Source organism: Phyllostomus discolor, chromosome 3 (assembly GCF_004126475.2).
Source record: "Phyllostomus discolor isolate MPI-MPIP mPhyDis1 chromosome 3, mPhyDis1.pri.v3, whole genome shotgun sequence".
NCBI lineage: Eukaryota > Metazoa > Chordata > Mammalia > Chiroptera > Phyllostomidae > Phyllostomus > Phyllostomus discolor.
In genome coordinates, this window is record NC_040905.2 from 175,271,358 (window position 1) to 175,295,164 (window position 23,807).

At 39.0% G+C, this 23,807-nt stretch overlaps 1 protein-coding gene across 6 annotated transcripts in view; it reads left to right on the forward strand.

Moving 5' to 3' along the window:
• LOC114493155 (transducin-like enhancer protein 4) overlaps window positions 1-23,807 on the forward strand; it is a 145,509-nt gene that overhangs the window by 36,399 nt on the left and 85,303 nt on the right. For 4 of the 6 annotated variants that reach the window (XM_028507888.2, XM_028507895.2, XM_028507908.2 and 1 more), the window contains exon 6: window positions 12,816-12,890. The exons of the other annotated variants lie outside the window; for them this stretch is intronic. In XM_028507888.2, coding sequence (XP_028363689.1) covers window positions 12,816-12,890 — 75 coding nt within the window. The remainder of the gene's footprint in view (window positions 1-12,815; window positions 12,891-23,807) is intronic. 6 annotated transcript variants of the gene reach the window in all.

The following is a 23,807-nucleotide window of genomic DNA, read 5'->3' on the forward strand; positions in this document are numbered from 1 at the left end:
TCCCATGGCATGGTTGCAGGATCTGTGGTGTTAGGTTTAGAAGTGGAAGGAGGTCTTGGGGGTGTGGGTGGAGCTCATTTGCCAGTAGGTTGTTTTCCCACGTGAGTTATGTTGTTTGTGGAAGCAGGCCCAGTAGGAACAAAATGTGTAATGGTAGGTGGTGCTGAACAAGACTGGACTGGAATTAATTGGCTGAGAAAGTTGTACCCTGTAGAAGAAAGCCATGGGGGAGATGCTGGCAGCTCCTTTTCTGCTTTAGGCTGGGAGCAGGTAGGCATCATAATCTTACCGTTCACTGTTTATTTCCCCACTACTTTGGACATTTCTTGGTTGACATCCTTGATTCATGTGTCATGAATGACCCATGTCGTGGTTTTCTAAATCCTAATTCTGTGTATATCTCTTACTCTGTTTACTTTGGATTTAATTGGCTCTTTTTTTTTTTTTCCGGTTTCCCAAGGTGTGTTTATAGCTGCTAATGTGTGGGCCACAGACATGTTTGTTCGTGTCCAATCCAGTCCTCTCTGATGTTTTGTGTCAGAACATCGCCCACCTTCTTAACTCTTCTGGGCATTCTGTGAGCATCAGACTCTTTGCCTTTACCCTGAGGCCAGATGGACATAATCTGGAGGGCGGGGAGGAGGCAGGTTATTAGAGGAAGATGAATTCTATTTCCTGTCTCTTCAGAGGCATGGAAAATCACTCTTGCATGGCTGCAAGCCTCACTCAGAGCCAGGGTTGAAGGCTCTTAATCTGATCTTTTAACACCAGCTCTCTGTGTGACAGTCTCATTGCCAAAACGGCAGCTGCAGTATTAAAATTTATTTAAAAATGTTTTACTTAAAACTTAAATGATTACATTTAGAGAAACAAAAAACATTCCCTGAAGACTAGTGTATAAGATACAGGGCAGTGGTTGGAGAGATTTTTTTTGGAATTGGACAGAAACAAGAGGTAAATTTACATACATGTAGGTGAAGTCTACTTTTAAGTTAGCCCCCATGAGCTGATTAATGTACCTGCTTAACGTTGTATGTGTCTAACGTAACATGTTTTCTAAAATTAAAAAACTCTATAATGCCGAATGCAACTTGTTAAGTTTAGTTTTAACTGCAAGACTTTATTTTAGAAATAAATTGTGTAATTGTATATCAGAGGTACTTGATGTGTGTCTGTGGATATAATAATCACAGAGAAAAAGTATTTTTCCATTAGATTTCACTAAGACATTTTTTAAAAATTAAAAAAATAGAGTCAATATATATTTTAATGATGTGCTTGTTGTACTCACATATGACTACTTCCAGAGCTCCAGGCATTACTCAAAGATATTACCAACTGTTGTAATTAAAGTATCACTGATAGTTCTTAAGATTTTATAGGATCCCTAATAACAGAATTTAGATAAACCTTATAAGTGAATCTTTACCTGTCTAAAGCTGTTTTTTCCTCCTCTTTTCTTTTGGGTTCTAGGAATGGGTAAAGACTAATCTATATTCTGCTGCCCTCAAATTTCTTCTTTAAAAGGCAGATCTCAAAGTAGTAAGTGGGAAGCTCTCCTCTATCCCACTTTGGGTCTCATTTGCAGGGAAGGAACTATAAATAATCAACTCTCTGTTGGCAGTTCCATAAGCCAGAGATGCCAGGATGATGACAGTCAGATCTGGGTCAGGTCTTGACCTCCCTGTTACAGATTGAGTGGCTTACTATAGCAGAGTTAAGCTGGGTGACCTTTAGCAAGTGATTTGCCTCTCTAAGCCTCAGTTTCCTCATCTGTATGATGCAGTTAATAATAGCATGGCACACACGTGATCACTTTGAGGATTATTTGGGATTATACACATGCAGCTTAGCACATAGTAAGCACCTCTTGATGTTTGCTAGCAGTAGTACTAGCTGCAACAGCAGCGGAGCCCTAGATTTCCTTGTAAGAGGACTTGGAGTCCTCCCTCCCCTTTTGAGTCATTGCTTTTAGGAAGATTGTGAGTTTTCTTCCTCTCTAATGCCCTTCTGATAGAGGGGGAAAATGCAAATTAAAACCAAACCCAGAGCTGACACTAGCTGTAAATCTCAGTGAGGCATTAGGTAGCCTCCAAAATGATTCTCTTCTAGCTCCAAAAATTATTTTTCACATTTAGCAAACACCTGTGTCTCCCCAGCCTACAAGCAGAGATCCATCCATAAAGTGACAGCTCCTCAAGGTGCTCACCCTATAGCGCTCACCTCAGAAGAATAGCGGTTTTGGATGGGGTCTGTGTTTTACCCACAAAACTATGTAGAAAAACAAACTTCTCCATCCAGTTAGGATCTGGCTGTTGTAAAAATATACCTGATTGCTTAGTGGAAGTTGGTTCTGTTTTTACACATAATTTATGGGGATGGAGTCTTCTTTTTCCACAGTGATGTCAGGATATTGTTTTTGTAGACCTTTAGACATTATGGGCCCTTGGCAAAATTAAAGGGTGCCAGTAAAGAGACATGTCTCTAGTGTCCCCCTCTTCCTTTTCCAAGAACATACCTGTAAGGGGGATTCTAATGCAGGTTGAAAACTGTATGCCACTTGTTACACCCTGGCAGCAAGGTGCAGTGTTTCTGCTGATTTGACTTTGTGTTGGGAAAGTTGATCTACCTGAGCCTTAATATTTCTATAGAATGATGGGGATAACCCCATCTTTATAATGTATGGTATATGTACTGAAATATAAAGCACTTGTGATAGAAATGCCAGTTTTGCTTTTCTTTTACTGGAGAATGGATTCTATTCCAGCTTATTTTGGGTCCCAAGACATTTGGAGAGAAAGGACTTAGTAAAAAAGTGGGAAAAGTTCAAGGTAATTACAGATCAGCTGGCTGGCAGACTTTCTATAAAGTTAGCTAGGTCTCGCAGGTTAGGGGCTACTTCCAGCTTTCAGAAGGAGGGGGATAGTTTATATTTTGGTAAAGCGGTAAGTGTGGATTTAACCTATTAGCTTAACATTAAATATTAGGCACTTTCTGAGGACTTTTTAGAGGTTATTTGTGTTTTTTATATGCTTATTTCCCTAGATTATAAAATTGCTTATTTTTGATATAGGCAGGGTATGTTTCATGGTGATCAGCAAGGTATTCCTAAGACCTTTGAGAACTTCAAACCCCTGATAGGCTATAGGTGAAAATTTATTATAATTGAAAATCTTCCTTCCTCAGGGTACAGTTGTATTTTTCAGAAACTTGCTGCTGCCCTAACAAGGAACAGACAGAATTCATTGGAAGAGTTATGTTGTGTTAGAGACAGTGTGATAAGAACCTGAGGGTCAAGCAGACCTAGAGCCCAATCACGACTCAGCCACTTGCTTCCTTTATCATGCTGGGCAAAATACTTCACTTCCTAGACTGCAGTTTCCTTATCCATATAATGGGAAACCCGCACTATATACCTGCAATATAGGGTTGTTATATGTGGATTAGTGACAGTGTAGAGAACCTAGCTGGATATTTGGCTACTTTAACAGATCAAAGGAATAGTGGTTAGTTAAGATAAAAACTTGTTTTCTCTCACAGAACATTTTGCAAGCTGCTGTGGCTAATTTGGTGGCTCCATGATGTAGGGAACTGAAGTTCCTCCTGTGTTGATGCTTATTATGCTGGCACCATCATATCTCTATCCTGCCCCAGCCAGGAAGGAGAAGACCAAGGGCAGGTGGTTCGCCAACCCCCCACCCGCCCCTAGGACATGATGTTAGAAAATAGTCATATTTTTGCTCACTTTGCAATGAACAGTACCTGGTTACTTGCCCACAGCTAGCTGCAAGGGTGACTTGGAAATGTTGTCCTAGTTCAGTTGCCATTGTGCTCACCTAAACTTTTTACTAATGTAAGAGATGGGATATCAGAGGACAACTTAGCAGTTTCTTCTAGACCTCATGCTATGCACAAAATAAAATAGTGGTCATTATTATTATTGTCATTGTTGATTTGAAGGGAAGTCATATTGAGCCAGTTGTGTATCTTTATATGAAACCTCTAGCTCTGCCAGTGGCTCACACCAGTGGCTGGTGTGGCTTAGTGGATTGAGCGCCGGCCTGTGAACCAAAAGGTTGCCAGTTCAATACCCAGTCAGGGCACATACCTGGGTTGCAGGCCAGATCCCCAGTTGGGGGTGTGCAAGAGGCAACCAATTGATCTATCTCTCACACATCGATGTTTCCCTCCCTCTTTTTATCCCTCCCTTCCTCTCTCTATGAAGAAAAAAAAAAGAGAGAGAACCCCTAGCTCTGATTTATCATCAGTACAACTCATTTTAATTTATCACAAAATATAAATAATGCATAGTTTTATTTAAGTATTTGCACATTTTTATTTAGGATAACAACTCTTTTTTTAAAGATTTTATTTATTTATTTTTAGAGAGCGAAGGGAGAGAGAAAGAGAGAGAGAAAAACATCAATGCGTGGTTGCTGGGGGTCATGGCCTGCAACCCAGGCATGTACCCTAACTGGGAATCGAACTTGCGACACTTTGGTTCGCAGCCCCCGCTCAATCCACTGAGCTACGCCAGCCAGGGTGCATACTTCTTATTATAGAAGTCTCCTCCAAAGTATGAATTGTAAGGAAATGAATACCCATCAGGTATTGTTTAGCATTCAGATATTCACAGGGGGTGAAAAGGAACCCATATGAACAGTTATGGGCCCTGTGGCCTACATGCACAGCCTGTATTTATGCCTGTATTTTTCAAAATACAGAAACTCTTAAAAACACCTCTCATTTGAAGGGTGGAATGTAGCATATCACACATAGGCCTGCCCTGTTTTGTAGTAAACTGGCTGGAAGGAAAATGCTACTTGACTGGAAGTTATTGTTAAGAAAATCTTTTCTCATGAGTGGAACATTTTGCAAGTCCTTGATTTATAACTTTCCATCTTACCTATCTCAGACATCCAGACATATTCTTGTGAATATGCATTGTCTTTGATCTGGAGAAAATGGGGTACAAAATTTTGACAGCTCCCCACCCTCCCTCTGAAATCATGAAAGATATATTGGATAAGTCACTCTTTGTTTTCTGAATTATAAGACATCTCAGAAAAATTAGCTTAGGTTAACTGTTTTGCAGCATCAGACTTAATCCATTTTAATGTCTTAGGCCTCAAAGCATTTCCAGACCACAGAATGAAGTAACCTGAAATATGTGTGCTGTATGGAGAGAGAGAAAGAACATAAAAGCAGTTTCTTATGACCAGTGGCTTCCTAATTCCCATTTATTAAACCCCTGGTTATCGTTACCTTTGGAGAAATAGCATTCATCTTTAACCTTGTTTTCAGCAGATAGTTACAACTTGTTTCAGTGCCATGGAGAATGAATATTCCCCTACTCCCCAACTTGTGTGTAATTCCTTAGCTGTTGTCTTGTTCTTTGAGTTACTTAAGCAGCAGCTGGGCTGCACAGAGGTTGCTGGTAGAGGAACCCTGGAGTTAAGAGTCCTGGTGGGACCCACCTTGGAGGACGGGTTTACAGTGAGCCACTCTTTTTCCTTGCATCTGTAAATATTGCTTTAACAAAGGAAATAAAGAATTCAGATCCTTCTTTTGACCATATTTAACAATTAGGAGTGAAAATTTTAGCTTCCTTGTATTTGCCTAGGGAAAAAGAACATCCCAACTTGAATGCTCTCTGATGCAAATTTAATTTTAACTCCAAACATGGGATTTATTGTCTTCTTAGCTGTTGTGATGGGTAGTACCAAGTAGTCAGAGTTTTGTTGTAGAATTCTGTAGGTTTATTTGGGTGCTCTACTTTGCATTTAAATAATAGAAAATAATACACAATTGCATAATCATGATTATATGCATTTATATAAATTATCATTCAAACGGGATAGAATAACTAGTCAAATCGAATGACCTGTGAATTTCTATTTTGGACATGCCATTAATTTGGTCCTTTTAATTTGATGGTAAAAACACCCCTTCTACTTTATGAGATATGGGTGTTGATTTGGCACCTGTGTTAAAATGGTACTGAATTACTCTGAATCACATTTTGCATGTATAGAATAATTGTAAAATAGACGTTGAAAAATGATCAGTTACTTTCGTATTGTGCCTCAGGGAGGAAATGAACAAAATACAGTGGGTTACATGCACTGGTGGCAGTGTTCTCGCCTCGTAATGGCACCAGGTTAACTCGTCTTATTGCTTGTTAACTTTGTAAGGAAATCAATGGCTTGTGATAACATGGTTTGATGTAGGAGAGGTTGGCTGAAATCACCAGAGATCTCTCTTCATAAGTATGCAGTGACACCCAGAAGACCACCTTCAGAAATCATTCATTAAGTGTCAGCAGCCTCCACAGTGTCGTCTGCTTCCCAGTCAGGGTCATTTTTGTCAGTGTTGATTAATGTATCATGACAGCATTGCATACCTAAGGAATGTCCTAAAATGACTCAGTACACCTGGATTGGGGCTTAGGGGATTTGGTCCAGTTTTCCAATTCTCACATTGGATAACTTCATTAACATTTTTTTTCTCACAATACTCAATGAGGCATCAGAGAGAATATTCCTGTCCCATGTTCCCTGGCTGACTGATTGGCTTATTCTGTGTGATTATGTGTTTTGGTGACAATTGGATGTTGGGTGAGAACTTGGTGGGTGACATGACAGCCTGCTTGCCCTCCACAAGTGAAAGATGGGCCTCAGGAGGCGGGGGGGGGGGGGGGGGGGTCTTTTTTCCTTGCAGGTTTAAATGTAGCCTTCCTCCCGAAGGCAGCAGTGCGACTCCTCATCTGTATGTGTCTAAAAGAATGAACTGCATTTGAGAAACTGGCTAATTTTTTAACTTTCAGTTAGGTAGTGATTAGCTTATTACCGGAGCTAAGCTTTAAAATACTTTAAAGTGGGTCTGCATTGTACAATATTGCCATAGCCACAAATGACTGTTTAGATTTAATTTAAAATTAACTAAATAAGGTTAAAAATTCTGTTTCCCAGTCACAGTAGCCACAATTTAACTGCTCTGTGTCCACCCATATGTAGTTACCATATTATTGTAGTTACCAGGTACAGACCTGGGGCATTTCCAACATTGCAGGAAGTTCTCTTGGAAAGTAGACTTGTAGGGCTTATTGGATATATCAGTAAAGAATTCCCTGCCCCAGGGTCAAACCCAAGTCCCAAGGTATGCTCCTGAGAGCTTTAATCCCAAATTCCAGGGCCGAAATTTTTTGGGAAGCTTTGCATTCATACTTATTCTTTGAGATTTGAAGCTCAGAGTAGTTTACCAGGTATTAGCCACATTAAACCTGGTGGGATTGGCTGGTTATTTTGTAATACCTAATTTCTTATGGGACTAACACTTATTAGAATACTGTTTAGAAAAGGCTGACTTGAGTTTTTGTGAAATTTAAAGCTTATTAGTGTCAATAAACATGGTAGGGTTGCTGAAAAAAAGGCCCAGCAGGATTTTACTATGACTTACTAGACTTGGAGTGACACTCAGATTTGAGCAGCTCAAGCTCAGCCTTATTAGGAGTATTGTGTCTAGTTGCACTGAGCACAACCAGAGGAGTAGCCAGAAGAATGAGTGGCCTGGGGGTGTTCAACCTGAAATGCAGAAAACTGAAAGCGTGCATTATACCATTCTCAAATACTTGAAGTACATTCCAGTGGAGGAGAATTTAGAGGCAAAACCCTGGTCCAGTGGGAAGAAGTTTCTACTCCGTGTTAGGGTCCTTTATTCCTAAATGGAAAAAGCTTATCCATGAGGTGTTAAGTTACCTTTCAAAGAATGTGTGACCAAGGAGAGACATTCTGACTACTCTTTATTTAGAGTACAGTAGAGGACATTTATCTCTTGGATATAGTATTGGCCTTAGGCCTGTGGTTGGTATAGAAGTGCCACCACTCCAGTTTCCTCAGCCCAGGCAGCATTTGGAAATGCATAGGCATTTGGAAATACAGAGAGACTTTTTGGTTGATTGGTTGGCAGGTTGGCTGGTTAGTTGTTACGTTGCTTGAGGACTACTGGATTCTGGGTCTCATGTTCTTTCTAGTTCTGAGGGAGTGGCTTGTTTGGTACATGTGGCTAGTGATTCTTATTAGCAAGAAGGGTATCTGGTCCAAGTTCTAAGTATCTTTCACCTTAAAATGTTGGATTAGCCCTCTAACTTGGCTCCCTCTAATCTGGTTCACTTCCCTGCCATCCATCTTCTTACTGTTACCAGGTGTTTCTTACCAAAATGCAGAAATGATAGCACTCAGGGCTTAAACATTTTTAATTAAGAAAAATGTCCTACTGGTAAAGGTAAAGTTTGGCTTCTTTGCATGGTTGTGTGCAGCCCTCTCTGTTTGACCTCCTCCTGCCTTACTGATTCCACTTCCCATTAGTATGTGGTTTGGAAAGTATATATGTGTATGCTGGACTCAGGTGACTTCACCCACTTGCCTTTGTTTCTTCTGTGAAACCTCTTCCACCTTAAGGAGTTTGGCACTAAGTCTTGGCCATTTCCAAGAAGGCCCTCCAGATCCAACCTGCCTTTTCTCTCCCAGCTTTTCCCTACCTTGCATCCTTTTCCAGACACATTCTTTCTCTTCCTCGACAAACAAGCTCCTTTCTCCTTCAGGGAACTTAGCTGAGCTATTCCCTTTCCCTGGGATTCTTTTCTCCTTGCTCTTCATCCACAGGACTCCTGCAAATCCGTTTAGTCTCAGTCTTTGGGTCAGCTTCCCTAGGGAATCTTCCCCCAGGCCTGAGTTTCAATTAGATATTTCCCTGACAAGTGATTACATAGCATCTGTAATTTTCTTCCTGGAAATTATCTTCTAATTGTAATTACAGAGGCTCTTGGGTATTATCAGTTCACCAAATATCTTGTTCATTACTCTTATCTCAGTTCCTACTGTAATGCCTGGTACGTAGTAGGTGCTAAATAAACATCTAATGAATAAGAAAACAAAGCCTTTCCTGATGCCCCAGGAAGTGTGCTTTTGTCATTACTTTCTGTAATCTTCCTTAGTATTTTACACCCTGCAGTCCTGTATTTCTGAGAGTTCTTGGAGTAGGGGGGGCAATTATCTGTTGCTCACAGTTGGATCTCCATGTGATAGGAACCTCATTGTTGTTCATTACAAGGACCCTGTTTCATTTTACATCTTTGCCCTTACTATACCCTTTTACTATCCCTATTAGTAAGTGGGGATATTATAAAAAGATTCTGAGTTGTAGAGGGTTTTGTTTTTAAATTACTGTTTTAATTAAAAGCACCATTATTGCCATGCTCCAGAGTATTGGCAGGGCAGGTAACGTCATCGTAATCTCTGGAGAAACATGCATTAAACACCTGCTACACACATATTTGTGGTTTGTGAATGTCTGTTTCTTAGCAGGCTTTCTTAGGTTTCAAGCTTGTATTTTCAGTATTTGTCCTGAACAAATGCAAAAAATTATTTTATGATGAAAGTAGGCAATTGATTTAATGTATAGAATTTCATTTACCAACCATTCTTTCCCAACTGTGCCTGTATTTCTTAAACCATAGCATTTTATTGAGATATAATTTACACATCATAAAATTCACTCATTTTAAGTGTACAATTCAATGATTTGTAGTAAATGTGGAGTTGTATAACCATAACCATAATATAGGTTGTTTTTTAAAGGATTCTTTAAAAATTATAAATCACAGTATTTTAAATAATAAACAGTAAATCATTCTCTTTTCCAAGTCCTTATTAGAGGAATTCCGCCCCCCCCCCCCCACGTCACCTTTGGCTTATTAATACATTCTTAGTGGTGTTTTATTTGGTGGTACTGTGTGAAGTTCAGATCGGGAGCTTATATCTGAGGGAGCAGCTTGAGCAATAAGAGAAGCCAAGAGGACAGTTAGTTGCCTTACGCAGGTTACTGGGTCTAGAGTGGCTGTGGTCACAACTTGTGAGGTGGCAGAGGAGAGAAGCAGGAAGTAGGAGAGGAAATGAGCTGTAGGGTGGAGTGGGAGGAGAACAGATGGGGAAGGGGAAGAAAAGGGGAAGAGGTGGCAGAAATAATGGGAAAGCCATCATGTTTCTAAGAAGATGTGAAAAACTCAAAAACTTGCTGTATTTTCTGATTCATAAAGGTTATTTGTTGCAATTTGAACATGGAAAAAATGCTTTCTTGGGGTCAGTTTGTAAGAGTACTTTGGCCTTCTTCTTTGTGTTTGTTTTTTCTTTTCATTCGCCCCTTTTCTGAGTTCATTTTCACAGCTTATCTGGTACATGCTTCTTTAGTCTGTGGTATAATGGTGCTCTGTTACAGAGTGAGCAACGTCAGGGGGTTTCTGGTGCTTTCAGAGCACATAGGGGAGGAGGCATTCTTTGCGTTAGTGAGCTTCTGTTCAAAAGGTCCTTCCTTAAACAACAGATGATTCACAGTTGTAAGCAGAAATAGGGAAGTAAAATGCTGAACTACAGGTAAAGTTTAGATGTGGCATAACATGGCCATCGCCACGAGAGATGGGGAAGGAACTGAATCATGACTTACACTGTCATTTTAGCTTTTTAACAAGGGCTTCTATAGGAACATCAGATGTCCCTGTTATGGTTCACTGATGTGTTTCTGGTTTTCTCCATAAATATATTTGATTTTAATGCTGAGTCAGAGAAAGATATCCCCACTGCCTAAGGCGTCTGTGCTTATCTTGGCACTTGGAATCCAGTTTATGAAGCAAGAGTTGAACTATCTTTATGGTAGAAAGGCCCAAACTAGATGGATTTTTTGCATCTCTATCTTAATGAAACTGTTCTTTGAATGCTTAATATAAAGAAGATGAAGTCTTAGTAATATGGAGATATTTCAGCAGTATAGACAAAGGGCAGAGAGGAAGACTTGCTTAAAAGCTTTTGTTGAAGGAGTGGATGCATGAATGGAATGAAATACGTGTTGGATGTGTGTACATATGGTCCTTGAGCCTTCAGGTTTTTGGAAATGTTGAGCAGTAACTGTCGAATTTCAACAATTCCGTTGTTGAAAATAAAAGGGGGAAAAGTCCATAAAAATTTGTGTTTGTATACTCACTTTGGGTATTAGATAAATCCCAGAGTTGTCCTACGTGTTGTCTTTTTCTCTGTTTTCAAAGGACTGCCATTTTCCACTGCTCTGACAACCAGATTACCTCAGATCTGTACATGAGCTCTGTCCTTGGCGCGTATTAGGTGCTCAGAAAACATATGTGCTCAGATTGGCTTTAAGGGAAGACTGCTTATTCCTGGTCGTTATATTGCTTGTGCCTCTCTTCCTTCTAGTGTTCTGACAAATCTTTAGGATTTTACTTTATTCAGAGAAAGAGAGAAATGATTTCACTTTGGCAAATATTTTATTAAAGAGTAAGAGAATGGACAGATATATCTATCAAGACTTTGGGATTGCTTCTTAAGCTCTTGTTTAAAACAGTTAAAATTAAAAAAAATCAAAGGTAATGTTTAATATTCAGAGTTTATGAAAAGCTTCAAATGCGGTGATCTATTATTTGACATTTTTCTTTCAATTAGTTATAGACAGAAAATACATGTTTCTGTTAGGGTGAAAACACCACATGGAGATAACTAATTTACAGCGGTTTCCTCTTCCACATCACCTTCCCCACTGTCTCCGCTACACAGCTTGGAGGTGGAACAGTTGTCACCCCAGTTGATCTCAGTAACTGTTTATTTGAGGGTTTTGGAATGTAGTACCAGGTAGCTCCAGGGGAATTTCATGTTTAACTGATGGCTTAGCTTATTGTATGCATTATGTAGGATGATAGCTGAGCTTCATAGTCACTTAAAGCAGTAGAGAAAGTTAGCTCCATTCTCAGCTGAGATCAACCCAAACAAGACTCTTCCCAGGTGCACAGAGGAATGCCTGTTTTCACAGCACGGCCCCGTTGGCTCTTCCTTCCCTAAACCTAGTTAAAAGAAGTCCAGAAGAGACCTCTTTTAGACCAAATTTGGGCATGCAGATATCAGAGTGTTCAAGTGTATTTAGGTGGGAAAACTATTTGTATTTGGGGTCACTTGTGTATGCCCAGATTTGAGTGCCTCCATGCAGAGACTTGTGTGGTATTTACTTTTTTAATGTCACAAAAATTACTAATACCAGTTCTAGATCATTCTTTGTAGAACTGAATCATGGATAGATGGTCCTATACTATCTATTCTAGTTTTTACCAAAGAAAAACAACTTAAACTTGAGGTTTTAGTTTTCCCATTGCATTTAAAAGAAATACCTGAAGTCCTCATACTTTTCTACTAGTGAGAGTTGTACATTTTAAATCTCTTAAATATGCAGCCCTTCATTACAGGAATTAAGATGTGGACATGTTTCACATTTATAGAAGAAACAGAAAAGTTTAGTTTTGTTGTCCTAGTGTTTAACAGACATCAGGGGAAATTTTAAAAATAATTATTTCTAGAAAATATTTTGAAAGTTTTTATGTAGGTGGAAAGAGGAGAGGGAGGGGGTACCAAGGAAGCAGGCGAAATGGGTTTTTGTGTTCTTTTGTTAGTTGGAGTTAGTCAGAGAGGTTGAGTCTCAGTGTACCACTGACAGGAAAGGAAGATTTAAGCAGCTTCTACCAGTTGTAAGGGAGCATCCTTCCTGGGGCACAGTTAGTTGGATGCCCAGTTACGTCTCAGCAGTATAGACCCAAATGGACCTTAGGCATTGAGTCATCTACCACCCGGGGCTTTTCTTTGAAATATGGAGACCCCTGAATCCTGTTTTGCGTGTAATTGAAGTTAGAGGACATGTTAGGAAAAGCTATTCTTGACCTACTAGAAAACAAATAATTTTATTCTGTTTCTGATCTTCATTTATAGCACCAGCAACAAGTGGTGCAGGCTGTGGAACGGGCCAAGCAGGTGACCATGGCAGAACTGAACGCCATCATTGGGGTACGTGGCCTTTCCATTTTAGCTCTGATCTTGGTGTTTGTCATCAGCTCTCTCACTCTCTCTCTTTAAATTTATTCCATCAAAAGGGCAAAAGGCAGTAGAGGACCACAAAGGGAAGTTAATCACCCTGCCCTTAATCTCGTGTGAAATTTGGTGGCTACCTCAGAAATTTTGGATCGCATTCTCACCAATTCAAGTTGACATGTTCCTGAAAACTCTCCCCTGAGGAGACTAGGCAGTTTTCATAATATTTCTTTCCTTTGCAGTCAGCTTCTGTTGCTAACCTATACCGGAAAAAGATTCATATTGCCCTGATGTTAAAATGAGCTGACTTCTTTTATCTTTCCTCAAATACAGAGTATCTTAATATCATTGTTAGTGGAATAAAATGTACATTTTGCATTTTTCCTGCTGCTCTTCCCTTTGATGAGGTTCGTAAGGGCTAGTGTTCACATGTAGAAGGAATAATACACAACGCATTTTTGAAAAATCATTGGCCTGGTGAGAAAATCCTTCCTGGTGATTGATAGGAGCATGAATAGTGTTGCGTAGAAATCCTGCTGGAGTTCATGGGATTGGGCAGTCACTCTACTTGTATATGTTTTTGTTCTCCCAGATTAAGGTAACAAATAATGAACTAGGTGCTAAAACTTAGAAATAAAAGTGAGAAAATTGTAGCTGAAAAAGAACACAATATTCACATCTCTGTTTCTCTAGCTGGTGTAGTTCCTTGAGTTATTTTAATGAAGACACTACAATTGTACTTGCCTCTCTCTGCCCCCTCCCAAATACTTTCTTTTGTGTATAGATTATACACAAAAGTGCCCCCCCCCAGTGTATCAGACACTTTGAAATGCTAATTATTCCATTTACTTTCATTAAAATTCAAATTGCTGAGTGAAGATGCGGATAAGGGTCGCCTGATAATCAATCTAAAGTGAAGATATTGCTTCAATTATGTCTCTGTCTTTTAACAAGGAAATCAGAACTCTGGGATGACGCAAAGGTGGTGGAGCAAATAGTCTGATTGAAACTTGTTTTTAATGGGCTGTTTTGAGCTCTGTTTTGTGTTCCTCTGACCACATGAAAATAGTAGTAAATTAGAGACATAATAAATGGAAAAGTAACCTTCATTTCCTCAGAAATGCCCCTTGGGAAGAAGAGGCTGAATCCAAACAAGCCACATAGTCTCACTTGTCATACATTTTCTTTGCTGGGAGCGTAGGGGAGAGGTGAGAGGAAATGCATTCCACGATTCGTTATTTCCTAAAATTCCAGAAGACAGCAGTGTGTTAAATGTTTTAAAACATTGACAAAACTTTAAAATGAGCATTGTATGTAAAATACCAGCTGTGTTTGCCGGAAGTGTGTGTTGTGGTTACGTGGGGTGTATTCTGGTTACAACCTCTCCCAGGGTCACTAGGGGTAGAACCTGCATTGAAGGAGAATGGGTGGAGCCAGAGTGCACTGGCTCCTCTCTGGCTTGAGTTGTTCGGTGTTTGAACCAACTACTAAAATACAGGTATCCATCCTACCTTATGTCTGGTTGATGGTCTTCTCTAGGAAGACAGAGCACTGTTTTGTTTCTTTTTCAAGTCTTATTACTGTCTGTACAGTGGAGAGATGAATTTAAATAAAAACACATTGTTTTATGTTGGAGTTGCTTAAAAATATGAGGGAAGTTGTAAAAATCAGAACAAGTCCCCATCCCCTCACATCAAGTATATTTCATTGCTGTTTTGTATCTATTTCATTTTACGTACTTTGTTTTGAATGGGATGGCAGATTGCATTTTCTCCAGGACAGGGTGATTTATTAGACTATAGCTGAGTAACTGACATAGATTGTGTATATATGGATTTAATTATTAAAATAAAACTAATTTAATTTTGTGACCTAGAAACTTATTTGAAGAACTAACTTAGAGCTGCCTGCTATCAAAGCACCATATACTATAGTTGGTGGATCTGGTGGGAATTCCAAATTATTTGTATATGAACAGAAAATGAAGTCAAAATCACATAGTCTGACTTCTGAAAAATAGGTTGCAGTAATAGAAAAACTCAGCAGTTTAGGGAGCCACAAACCAAGTGAGAAGGAAAGAGCTGGAAAATAAATGCATTTGATGCATTTCTGCTGCTGCTGCTGCTGCTGTTCTGTCTCTCTGGTCTTTGTCTGTTTCAGCCCTGGTAGTAGTGCCTTGTGCCCAGTAGTTTTCAGACTTGTAACATTGTGGAATTTTAAATGCAACTGCTGTTGCCCTTGGGCATGGCTGAGCTGTGAGGTGCTGTTGTTTTGACCTCCTACCAAAAGTGATGAGAGGTCAATTTTAGATTTACTTGAGTCTTAGACTGTAGTAGGCAACGATTTTCTGTACCTAGGAGATGAAAATTTTCCTCTGGAGAAGCCAAGGCCCATCTGAGTAAGCTCCTGCAGACGTTTATCACCACACATGTATCTTTTTTTATATGTATGCATGCTATCCAGACAAGCACAGTTGTTCTTAGATTTAATGAAATCTCATGAAGCAGGTTTGTAACACAGCAATATTATCCTACCTTCATTGGTAAATGAGCCAAACCAGTGATCCATTGCCGTTTAAATGTAGAATGCTGAGGTGAGCCCCAAACCTGGAGAGGCTGCTTGTTCTCCTGACAATGAGCTAGTTGTGCTTAATGGAATGAAACACAGTTATGATGATTTTTTTCACAGGTCATGTTCAGTTTAAAACTGTTGACAGATTGAAGTAAGTTAAATATCACTTATCTTTTATTTATAAGGAAAAAGGCAGGAAAATTCCTACGTTGTTTTTTATGGTTAATATTTTATGTTTTGTTTGGATTGGTTGTATTTCATGTATCCTTGAAGCCTTCCTGGAGTCCCCAAATGGGCTGAGGGAATGTTATGTATCTAGTTTGATCTTGTCATGTGCCCTACTAGCCAATGTGTTTTTAAATTAGAATCTCTGAGATCACACTGTAGGAACAGCACGCAAATTGTAGTTTTAAATCAGTAATATGATCTAATTAGAAATGATGTTTTCATTTCCTGTATTATTAAATTGAGTCATCTGACTATCTTAAAATGCTTTTTAAATCCATTACACTATATAATCAGCACATGCTGTGTGAATGTGGTTATGCTTAATAAAGGAGGCTGACTTAGGAACCTCATAAAATGTCACCAAAGAAGCTACCATTAAGAAACAAAAGTTTTATTAGTATATTGGAAAAGAAAATGTTTGGTTTGTAAAAATAGAAAATGAGCTTCCTGTGGATTTCCCCCACTTTTTAAACCTAACTCTTTGAAGAAAAAAAGTGATAGAAATAGACAGTTTTTTGAAAAAGCACACCCCCTAAAAAAACCCTTAAGAACAGAACAGGTATGCTATAGTGTTGAAGGAAAATGCAGTTTAGCACAAGAAATGCTGAACCTCAATTTTTAGCAGTGACATTTTAATGATAGGAAGTCTGCAAAATTATTTGCCATCAATTGTGAAGGCAATAACAAGCCTTGGTGGTTTTTCACACTCTCTGTGTTAAGTGCTTTTAGAATGACAGCGTAAACTGTGTTAGAGAACTCCAAGGAAGTAAAACTGATTAAAATGTTCATGCTTGAATGGTGCTGATGGAATAGTTCATTTGGACTTTCTCTACCTCCTGCAGCTCAAGCTGAAATATTAAAATTCAGTGGATTTAAATCTCTCTCCTCTCAGCTCAGGAAAAAAACATTACATTTTAATAGGTTTTAAACCCATAATTCATTGGTTTGGAGCAGCACTATTAAATCTATTTAAATATTACTTGTATTACTAAGGAAATGATTTAAATGACTTTGCCTTTACTATCCTATGTGTTTGAGTTATTTTAAAAAAAGACAACACCTTCGAGGGTTTTTTCTTCCTCTTAGCATTTTGTTTTATTGTCCTTGTCGTGTGATTGGCCCTTAAATTATATACGTATACACTCCAGATAGTCATTTTGGCAGGAGGTTTTGTAGTATGACAGTTTTAAAATATATGTCCCTCTCTTTCCAATGTTGATTTCAAAACTGCCATTTTGAGTTTCAGAGGCATTTAGATGTACCATTGTGGTAAGTTCCCTTGTAGCCTCTTTTAAAAATTAGCATTAGGCAAACACCCAAAAGGTATAAATACGTGAGTACATATAAAAACGTGTATGTGTGTTGTCCCTCCCTTACAGCACGTGCCCAAATGACACAAAACCTGAAAGAAAATAAAAAAATATAACTGCTTTTTTCACAAAAGCACAAATGTATTAAGTAAACAAGAACCGTGTTTTCATCTCCTCTGTGTTCGCTACTGAAGGGCTTTCCAGAGGTGGTGGTAATTGTGTAGTAGTGCCAATACCCTGTTTGGGGCAGAGGTGTTGTCCTTCCGGGGCCCCACCTTGTAGCCCCTTTCTCTCTAGCTATCTGTTGCCTTTACAACTTACATCCTGGCTTCACAGCTCTGCTCAGCTACACTGAATAAAGCACTTGCCTTTCCCCAGTGCTTTTTGTGGGGCCTTTGTGGGACTCCACCTTTTACTTAGGCCTTTGCAGCTCTGAAAGGTGGGCAGGAATCACCCGCCCTCTGAAGGGTAAATCCTGGACCTGAAGGCCAACAGTCAGTGGAATGTGAAGGGTGGACAGTTCTGAGGTGCTTTCTTCATTTCTCCATAGAGTCTCAGCAGGATGGGGCCTCAGTTGCCAAATGATGGTGATCAACTCTTGGTGTGGTGATTTAGAATATATCCTTGTTGTGCATTGCCCTCCTCCAGTTCCCTTTCCCTAGGCCTCCCAAAATTGCCTGCAGCCAGGCCCTGTCCCTCCTGCTTTCCTGGAGGAACTAAGACCCTGGGGATTGGACTTCATAGGCCTCAGGCTCTGTAACAGGGTTTTCTGGTGCAGATAGGCAGTTACCTCAAGTACTAGAATCATGATTGTTGAACAGCTCAGCTTTTACATTATTTTTTTTAAATAAATACTTTTCAATAACTTATAGGCAGGCTTCCCTTTCTTCTTGTTATTCCAGTTGATTACTACTGCACATTTTCTACATGTACATTATATGGAATAAACTTAAAAATGAACTCTAACATAGATTTGCATTTTCTTAGAGATCGTTATTCTGGTTTTGTTACTGTCTCTACTGAACAGTGTGCCTGGAGCTTAAAGGCTTTATAAAATGTGCCGGCTGCAGGCGGCTTGATGTACTTGGATTGCTGAGATGGGGGCTGGGGGGCAAAAGGCAGGTTTTCTGCAGTTGTGGGGCTTGGCTTGCATGTTCTCACAGAGTATGATAAGGCTGTGATTGCACAGAAGCCAACGCAGTTTTACATCCTAGGTCTCACCTTCCTCTGTATCTTACTTTGTTATGCCTGCCCTTTACCCTTTTTGTTTTTTTAAAAATTGGCTCATTTACTGTAGATCAGGGGAACTACATTATTGAATGATGTCATATTCTAATCTTTGTGCTGCAATTCAGTGAAGTTGTGAGAGTCAGTAATTTGGCTTCTCATACAAAGACTCTCATAGTTAAGTCATTTTTTAACTCTGCCTCCACTTCAGAACTTACTATAAAAAACATATGTAAAGAGCAGGATTTCTAATTTGTCCTTATGTTCTGCACTCCATTAATTTCTATTACAAAGTTTCTCTAGAAGAAATTTCTAGAAGCTAGTCTCAGGGTGTTTGTTTTATTTTGCTTTCATTTGTTCTTGTAAAATGTTGCTAACATGAAATGCTACTATTTTTCTGTCTGTTGAGGGAAGGTGCCCTTCTTTGCCATCCTTCCCACTAATAAATGTATTTCCACAGTTCAGGGAAGAGTTCAGCACACAGTGCAGAATGCTTGGGTGGGTACATCTGACATTGCTTAAGGCATGTGTGGGCGTTGGGCTTCTACTAGAGAAAGCAGCTTCCCAGAGCTGTGAATCTGCATTCCATTTGCTCCAGGAGCCCAGGGATCCTGATGGAAAAAGGTTACATAAATAAAAAAACAGGTTATACTCAAAGCAACTTTCAAGCTTGTACATTGCTATCCTTTTTTATTGTTAACGGTTTTTGTTTGTTCTTTACATTTTTGCTTCCTCTTTTCTAATTTTCTTGCCAACCTCTTCCAGTAGTGTTTCTACAAGCAGCATTGCCAACTCCCATTTAGCCGGACCTTTTCCCTTGTGGACCCAGCCTGCCTCGTGTCACTCTAAGATGGGAGGGAGTGAGGAGACAGGGCCAACTCACTAAAGAGGTCACTAAAAGGTTAATGGCTTAAGCTAAGTTTTGAGGAAGATTGGTGTGTGTCCTCAAAGCTCCCTGGGAGATCAGTTTGGGAATCCTTTTGCCTAAAAATGCATTTGTGGCCTTAAATGTTCTAAGGACCTTGGCAAAAAGGTTAGAACCTTTCAGGGACAGTAAGAGTGATTTAATGATTACATCTACTGTTCATTCCTACAGCAAATACTTCAGTTCCTTTACCAAATCCTGTTTAAGGGGCACATTTTATTTTCACTTTGAATGATATTTTTAAATGTTTTCTGAAGTGTACTCTGAAATGATCTTCAGATTACATTTAAATTATTTTACTAAGGTTTTGGTAGTTGTAAGCTTTCTAGTTTTACATTTTATTAAACTGAATCAACTTTTAATTAACATTTTAATTTTAATAAAACTAGTTTCAAAGGATGGCAGAGTAAAGAGAAACAGATAATAGAAAACATAATAAAAATTGAGACTGCATATACTTACAAATTTGTATATTTCTTTATACTTGTAGATATATGGAATTAGTAATCTAGCAATATGCATTCATTATTCATATATTCTGTACATTTTTTAAAAGTCAGATATATCAAGGTATAATTTACATAAAGTAAAATTTACCCCTTCTAGCATATAGTTGTGTGAGACTTGACAACTGAATATAGTCATGAACTACCTACCTCCAACTGTCAAGATAGAGAATCTCTCTCTTTTCTGACTTGCCCACCCTTTCAAATTCCCCTGTTCTGCCCTGGCTGGTGTGGCTCAGTTGATTGGGACAGAGTGCCATAAACTGAAAGGTCCTGGGTTTGGTCCCTAGTCAGGTCTCGGACAAAAGGCAACTGATTGATGTTTCTCTCTTGCATCAATGTTGTTATCCTTCTCTCTCTTCCTCTCTCTAATATCAATAAGTATGTCCTTGGGTGAGGATAAGAAATAAGTAAATAATGCTCTTGTTCTTTGTAGTCAGTTCTTTTCCCTCCCTAGACTTTGGCTAAGTACCCATGTTTTTTTTTTTCCCCTCCCAAAGTGGGCCTTTAAAAAAAAATGTCCTATAAATGAAACTATATGCTGTATAGCCTTTTGAGTTTTCATCTTGCATTTAACACAGTGCATTGATTTGGTGGTTTATATCAGTGGTTAATTCCTTTGTAAGCTGAATAGTATGTTCCATTTTATGGATATAACAGTTTGTTTAGTCATTCACCCCTGGAAGGACAGTTGGACTTATCTCCAGTTTTTGGTGATTATTAATAAAGTTCCAATAAATAGTCACATACAGGTTTTTATAAGTGAATTTAAATTTTTATTTTGGGGGGGTCATTACCTATAAGTGGAATTGCTGAGTTATATGGTAAGTCTGTATTTAACTTTCTAAGTAACTGATGCATTGTTCTCCAAGTGGTCGTAGTGTTTTGCAGTCTCACTAAGATGTATGAGAGAGCCTTTGCTCCACATCCTCATCAGCCCTTGGAATTGTAGGTTTTTAGCCGTTTCTAATAGATCAATAGTAGTACTCCTGTTTTTATGCTTTTTCATAACAGCTATTGACATTGAAATTTTTGTGTGTTATTTGCCATCTTCTTTGATAGGTATCTTTACCTCATTGTTTCTTGTCAGTTATTTTTATTACATTTTGTGTTTTTAAATATTCTAGATACAACTCATGTATGTATTTTGCAAATATTTTTTCTAGTCTGTAGTTGTCTAATTTGTAATGGTGTCTTTTGAAAAGCAACTGATGAACTATAATTTTAATGAATTTTTTTCCTTTATGAGTCTTTCGGTGTCTTTCAGTAATCTACCTCATTCAAGACCACAAAGATTTTCTCCCCATTTTTCTTCTAGAAATTTTATGTTTAGCACCATGATCCAGTTTCAGTGAACTTTTGTTTATGGTGTGAGATATGGATAGAGTTTCTTCCTTCCTTTCTTCCTCGTTCTCTCCCTCCCTTATTTTATTTTTCCATCTCTCCTTTTTCTTTTCTCTCTCTCCTTCCTTCCCTTCCTTTCCTCCTTCCTTTTTTTTTTTTTCCAGGTGAACATCCACTTCCACTGTTCAGCATCATTTGTTAAACAGACTATCTTTTCTCCATTGAATTGCCTTTGTACCATTGTTGAAAAACTGTTGACTATATGTGTGGGTTGATTTCTGAACTCTATTCTGTTCCATTAAACTAGATATCTGTTCTTTTGCTAATGACAAAATATCTTGAGTTCTGTAGCTTTCATTATTAACAATTTCCATTCCATTTTGTGCTTATTGAATACTTTAGTGTCCTTGCCCTCTTTCCAGTACCCCTCAGAACCCAGGTCCTTACTGTTCGTATCCTAGAGGCTAACTGATGGAGGCTAAAGAATCCAATCTCAATGGGAAAACTTTCTTTTATGTCAAAAATGGTATCTCTTCTGACCCCAAGCTGCTTTCTCAGGGTGAGTGCTTCTTCATCTCCTGCTAGCCCCAGGCACACCCTGATGTAGTCCCTAGTAGCCTCCTCCTTGTAAGGCTTCTTGTTTGTGCATTGGTCTTTCTGTACTTCATGGTGCACACAGCAGCCAGAGTAATCTTTTTCCGAAATATAAATTGGAGCCTATTGCTCCCCTGCCTAAACCCTTTCTCTGATGGCTGCCCATTTTGCTTAGAACAAAGCCTAAGTTTTATACAAGATTCTGTGTGGAATGACTCTTTGCCTACCTTTTTGACTTCACATTCCACTCTCTCTCTTTATGTGACTGCCCTTCAGCCACATTGGCCTTTTTCTACTGTCCCTGGGTCGCCCCAGGCGTCTTTTTGACTGAGGGTTTGTGGGTCGGCTGTTCCCCCTCTGGAGCACTCATTCTCCATGTCCTTCCTGCATTTCCCGAGAAAGGACTTCCCTGGCTGGCAGACTTTAGTAGCTCTTTCACCCAGTTCATTCTCTGTCCCTTTAGCCCGTTTTCTTTTCCTCATAGTGCTTATCATTTATTGACATATGTGTCACTTTTCCTTCACACTCAGGTGAGATCATGTTCACTATTACAGCCATGGTTCCTAGAACAATATGTAGCTCATTATTTTTGATAAATATTTGTACAGTAAGTACTCAGCAACTGTTCAGTAAACATGCAGTGTGTTTATAATGTTTAATGAAGATATGCTCAGTAAGTATTTGTTGAAGGAACAAATCTTCTATTTTAATATATTTTCACATTTGGATTTTTCCTTTCATAATTTTGAGCCAGCACTGGAGAGGACACATGGACTGGTAGGAAACACACTATCCCGGGTGTCATTCACAGTATGACCTTAGGAATGTCGTTTTCCACTGTAGAATACAGGGACGAAGCTCACAACTTACGAAGCGCTCTCTAGTTTTCTTACACTGTATGATTTTGTAAACATTTGGTGACTACAGAGTTGTTCTTTTTATTTAACTTCAGGGGCCTTTGTGTCAATTATTTTTCTAGATTTGTCATATCTCCAGACTTACATGTTTTTTTTCTTCAAACCGGTATCTAAAAATAGCAAATGTTTATTGAGTATTGCTTTTTGTCAAGTATTGTACTGTGCTAAGCATTTGCATGTGTTACTTTGTTTACTATCCACATCAACCCATGTGGAAGGCAGTAGCATTGTTGTCCCAACTGTACAAATACTGAGGCCAAGGCTCTGAAGGAGTAGTTTTCTGAAGGCCACACAGGGAGAAGGTGGCAGAAATGGAATCTTAACTTAGACCTCGGAGCTCACACTTTTACACTTGCCCCTTATTTGTTCCCTCAATTCCATGTTCTTCCTTTTTTTCCCTTCATGATCAATAGTCTTTTCATCCCTATCCACTAATAGGATTGTCTAGTGCTCAATGAGGGGAATGGGAATTGGGTGTGCCTGATGCACATACTAATTGGTTGGCATAAATTGTCTGTAACTTATTCTCATATAAGAATTAAAAGTTGTCATAAACACCACTACAAGGCAGGTGCTTCAAACCTGGGTCCAAGGGTCTTAGATTTTGTGCTTGGGTATTAGGCTGTCCAGTAGCTCCCTGGAATGTTTGTAGAATTGAGTGTGTATGTGTGTGGGGAGAGGGGTATGTACATCTTTTGGAGAAGAAATTTTGTTCTGAGATTCATAAAGGGCCCCGTGACACAAAGAATGTTTGAGGCTATGCCTTACAGTACTAGAACTGTCCAAGAGCTAGATATGAAATAATGAAATATTTGGCGGAGGACACATAGACAGGAAACAGTTCTCTATATCATTATAATGACAATTGTTCAGAAATGTGGGAATCGGGAGTTTACAATGAATTGGTTTCTAAATATTGCCCAAGGGATGGGGGAGTTTCTTGAACTATTGACAGATTTTTTAAAAAACACAAAAAAACAAAGCTCGTTTTGTTTATATTGCCATGGATATTATGGAAAATCATATATAGTTAGCCATATAACATATTTTGTGGGGTGCTGCAGAGTTTTAGTAATTAGTTTGTGTGTGGCCATGAGATGAAAAAGGTTGAAAATTGCCACTTTGAAGTTGTGGGCACAGCAGTGACTAAGGATCGGTCCCTGCCTCTTTGGTGCTTATAGTTTCGTGGGAGGGGTAGAGCCATAATGGGTAAATCGTATTTATGTAAAGTTATGAACCAAGCACAAGGGGAGACAGACTGGGCTAGCAGT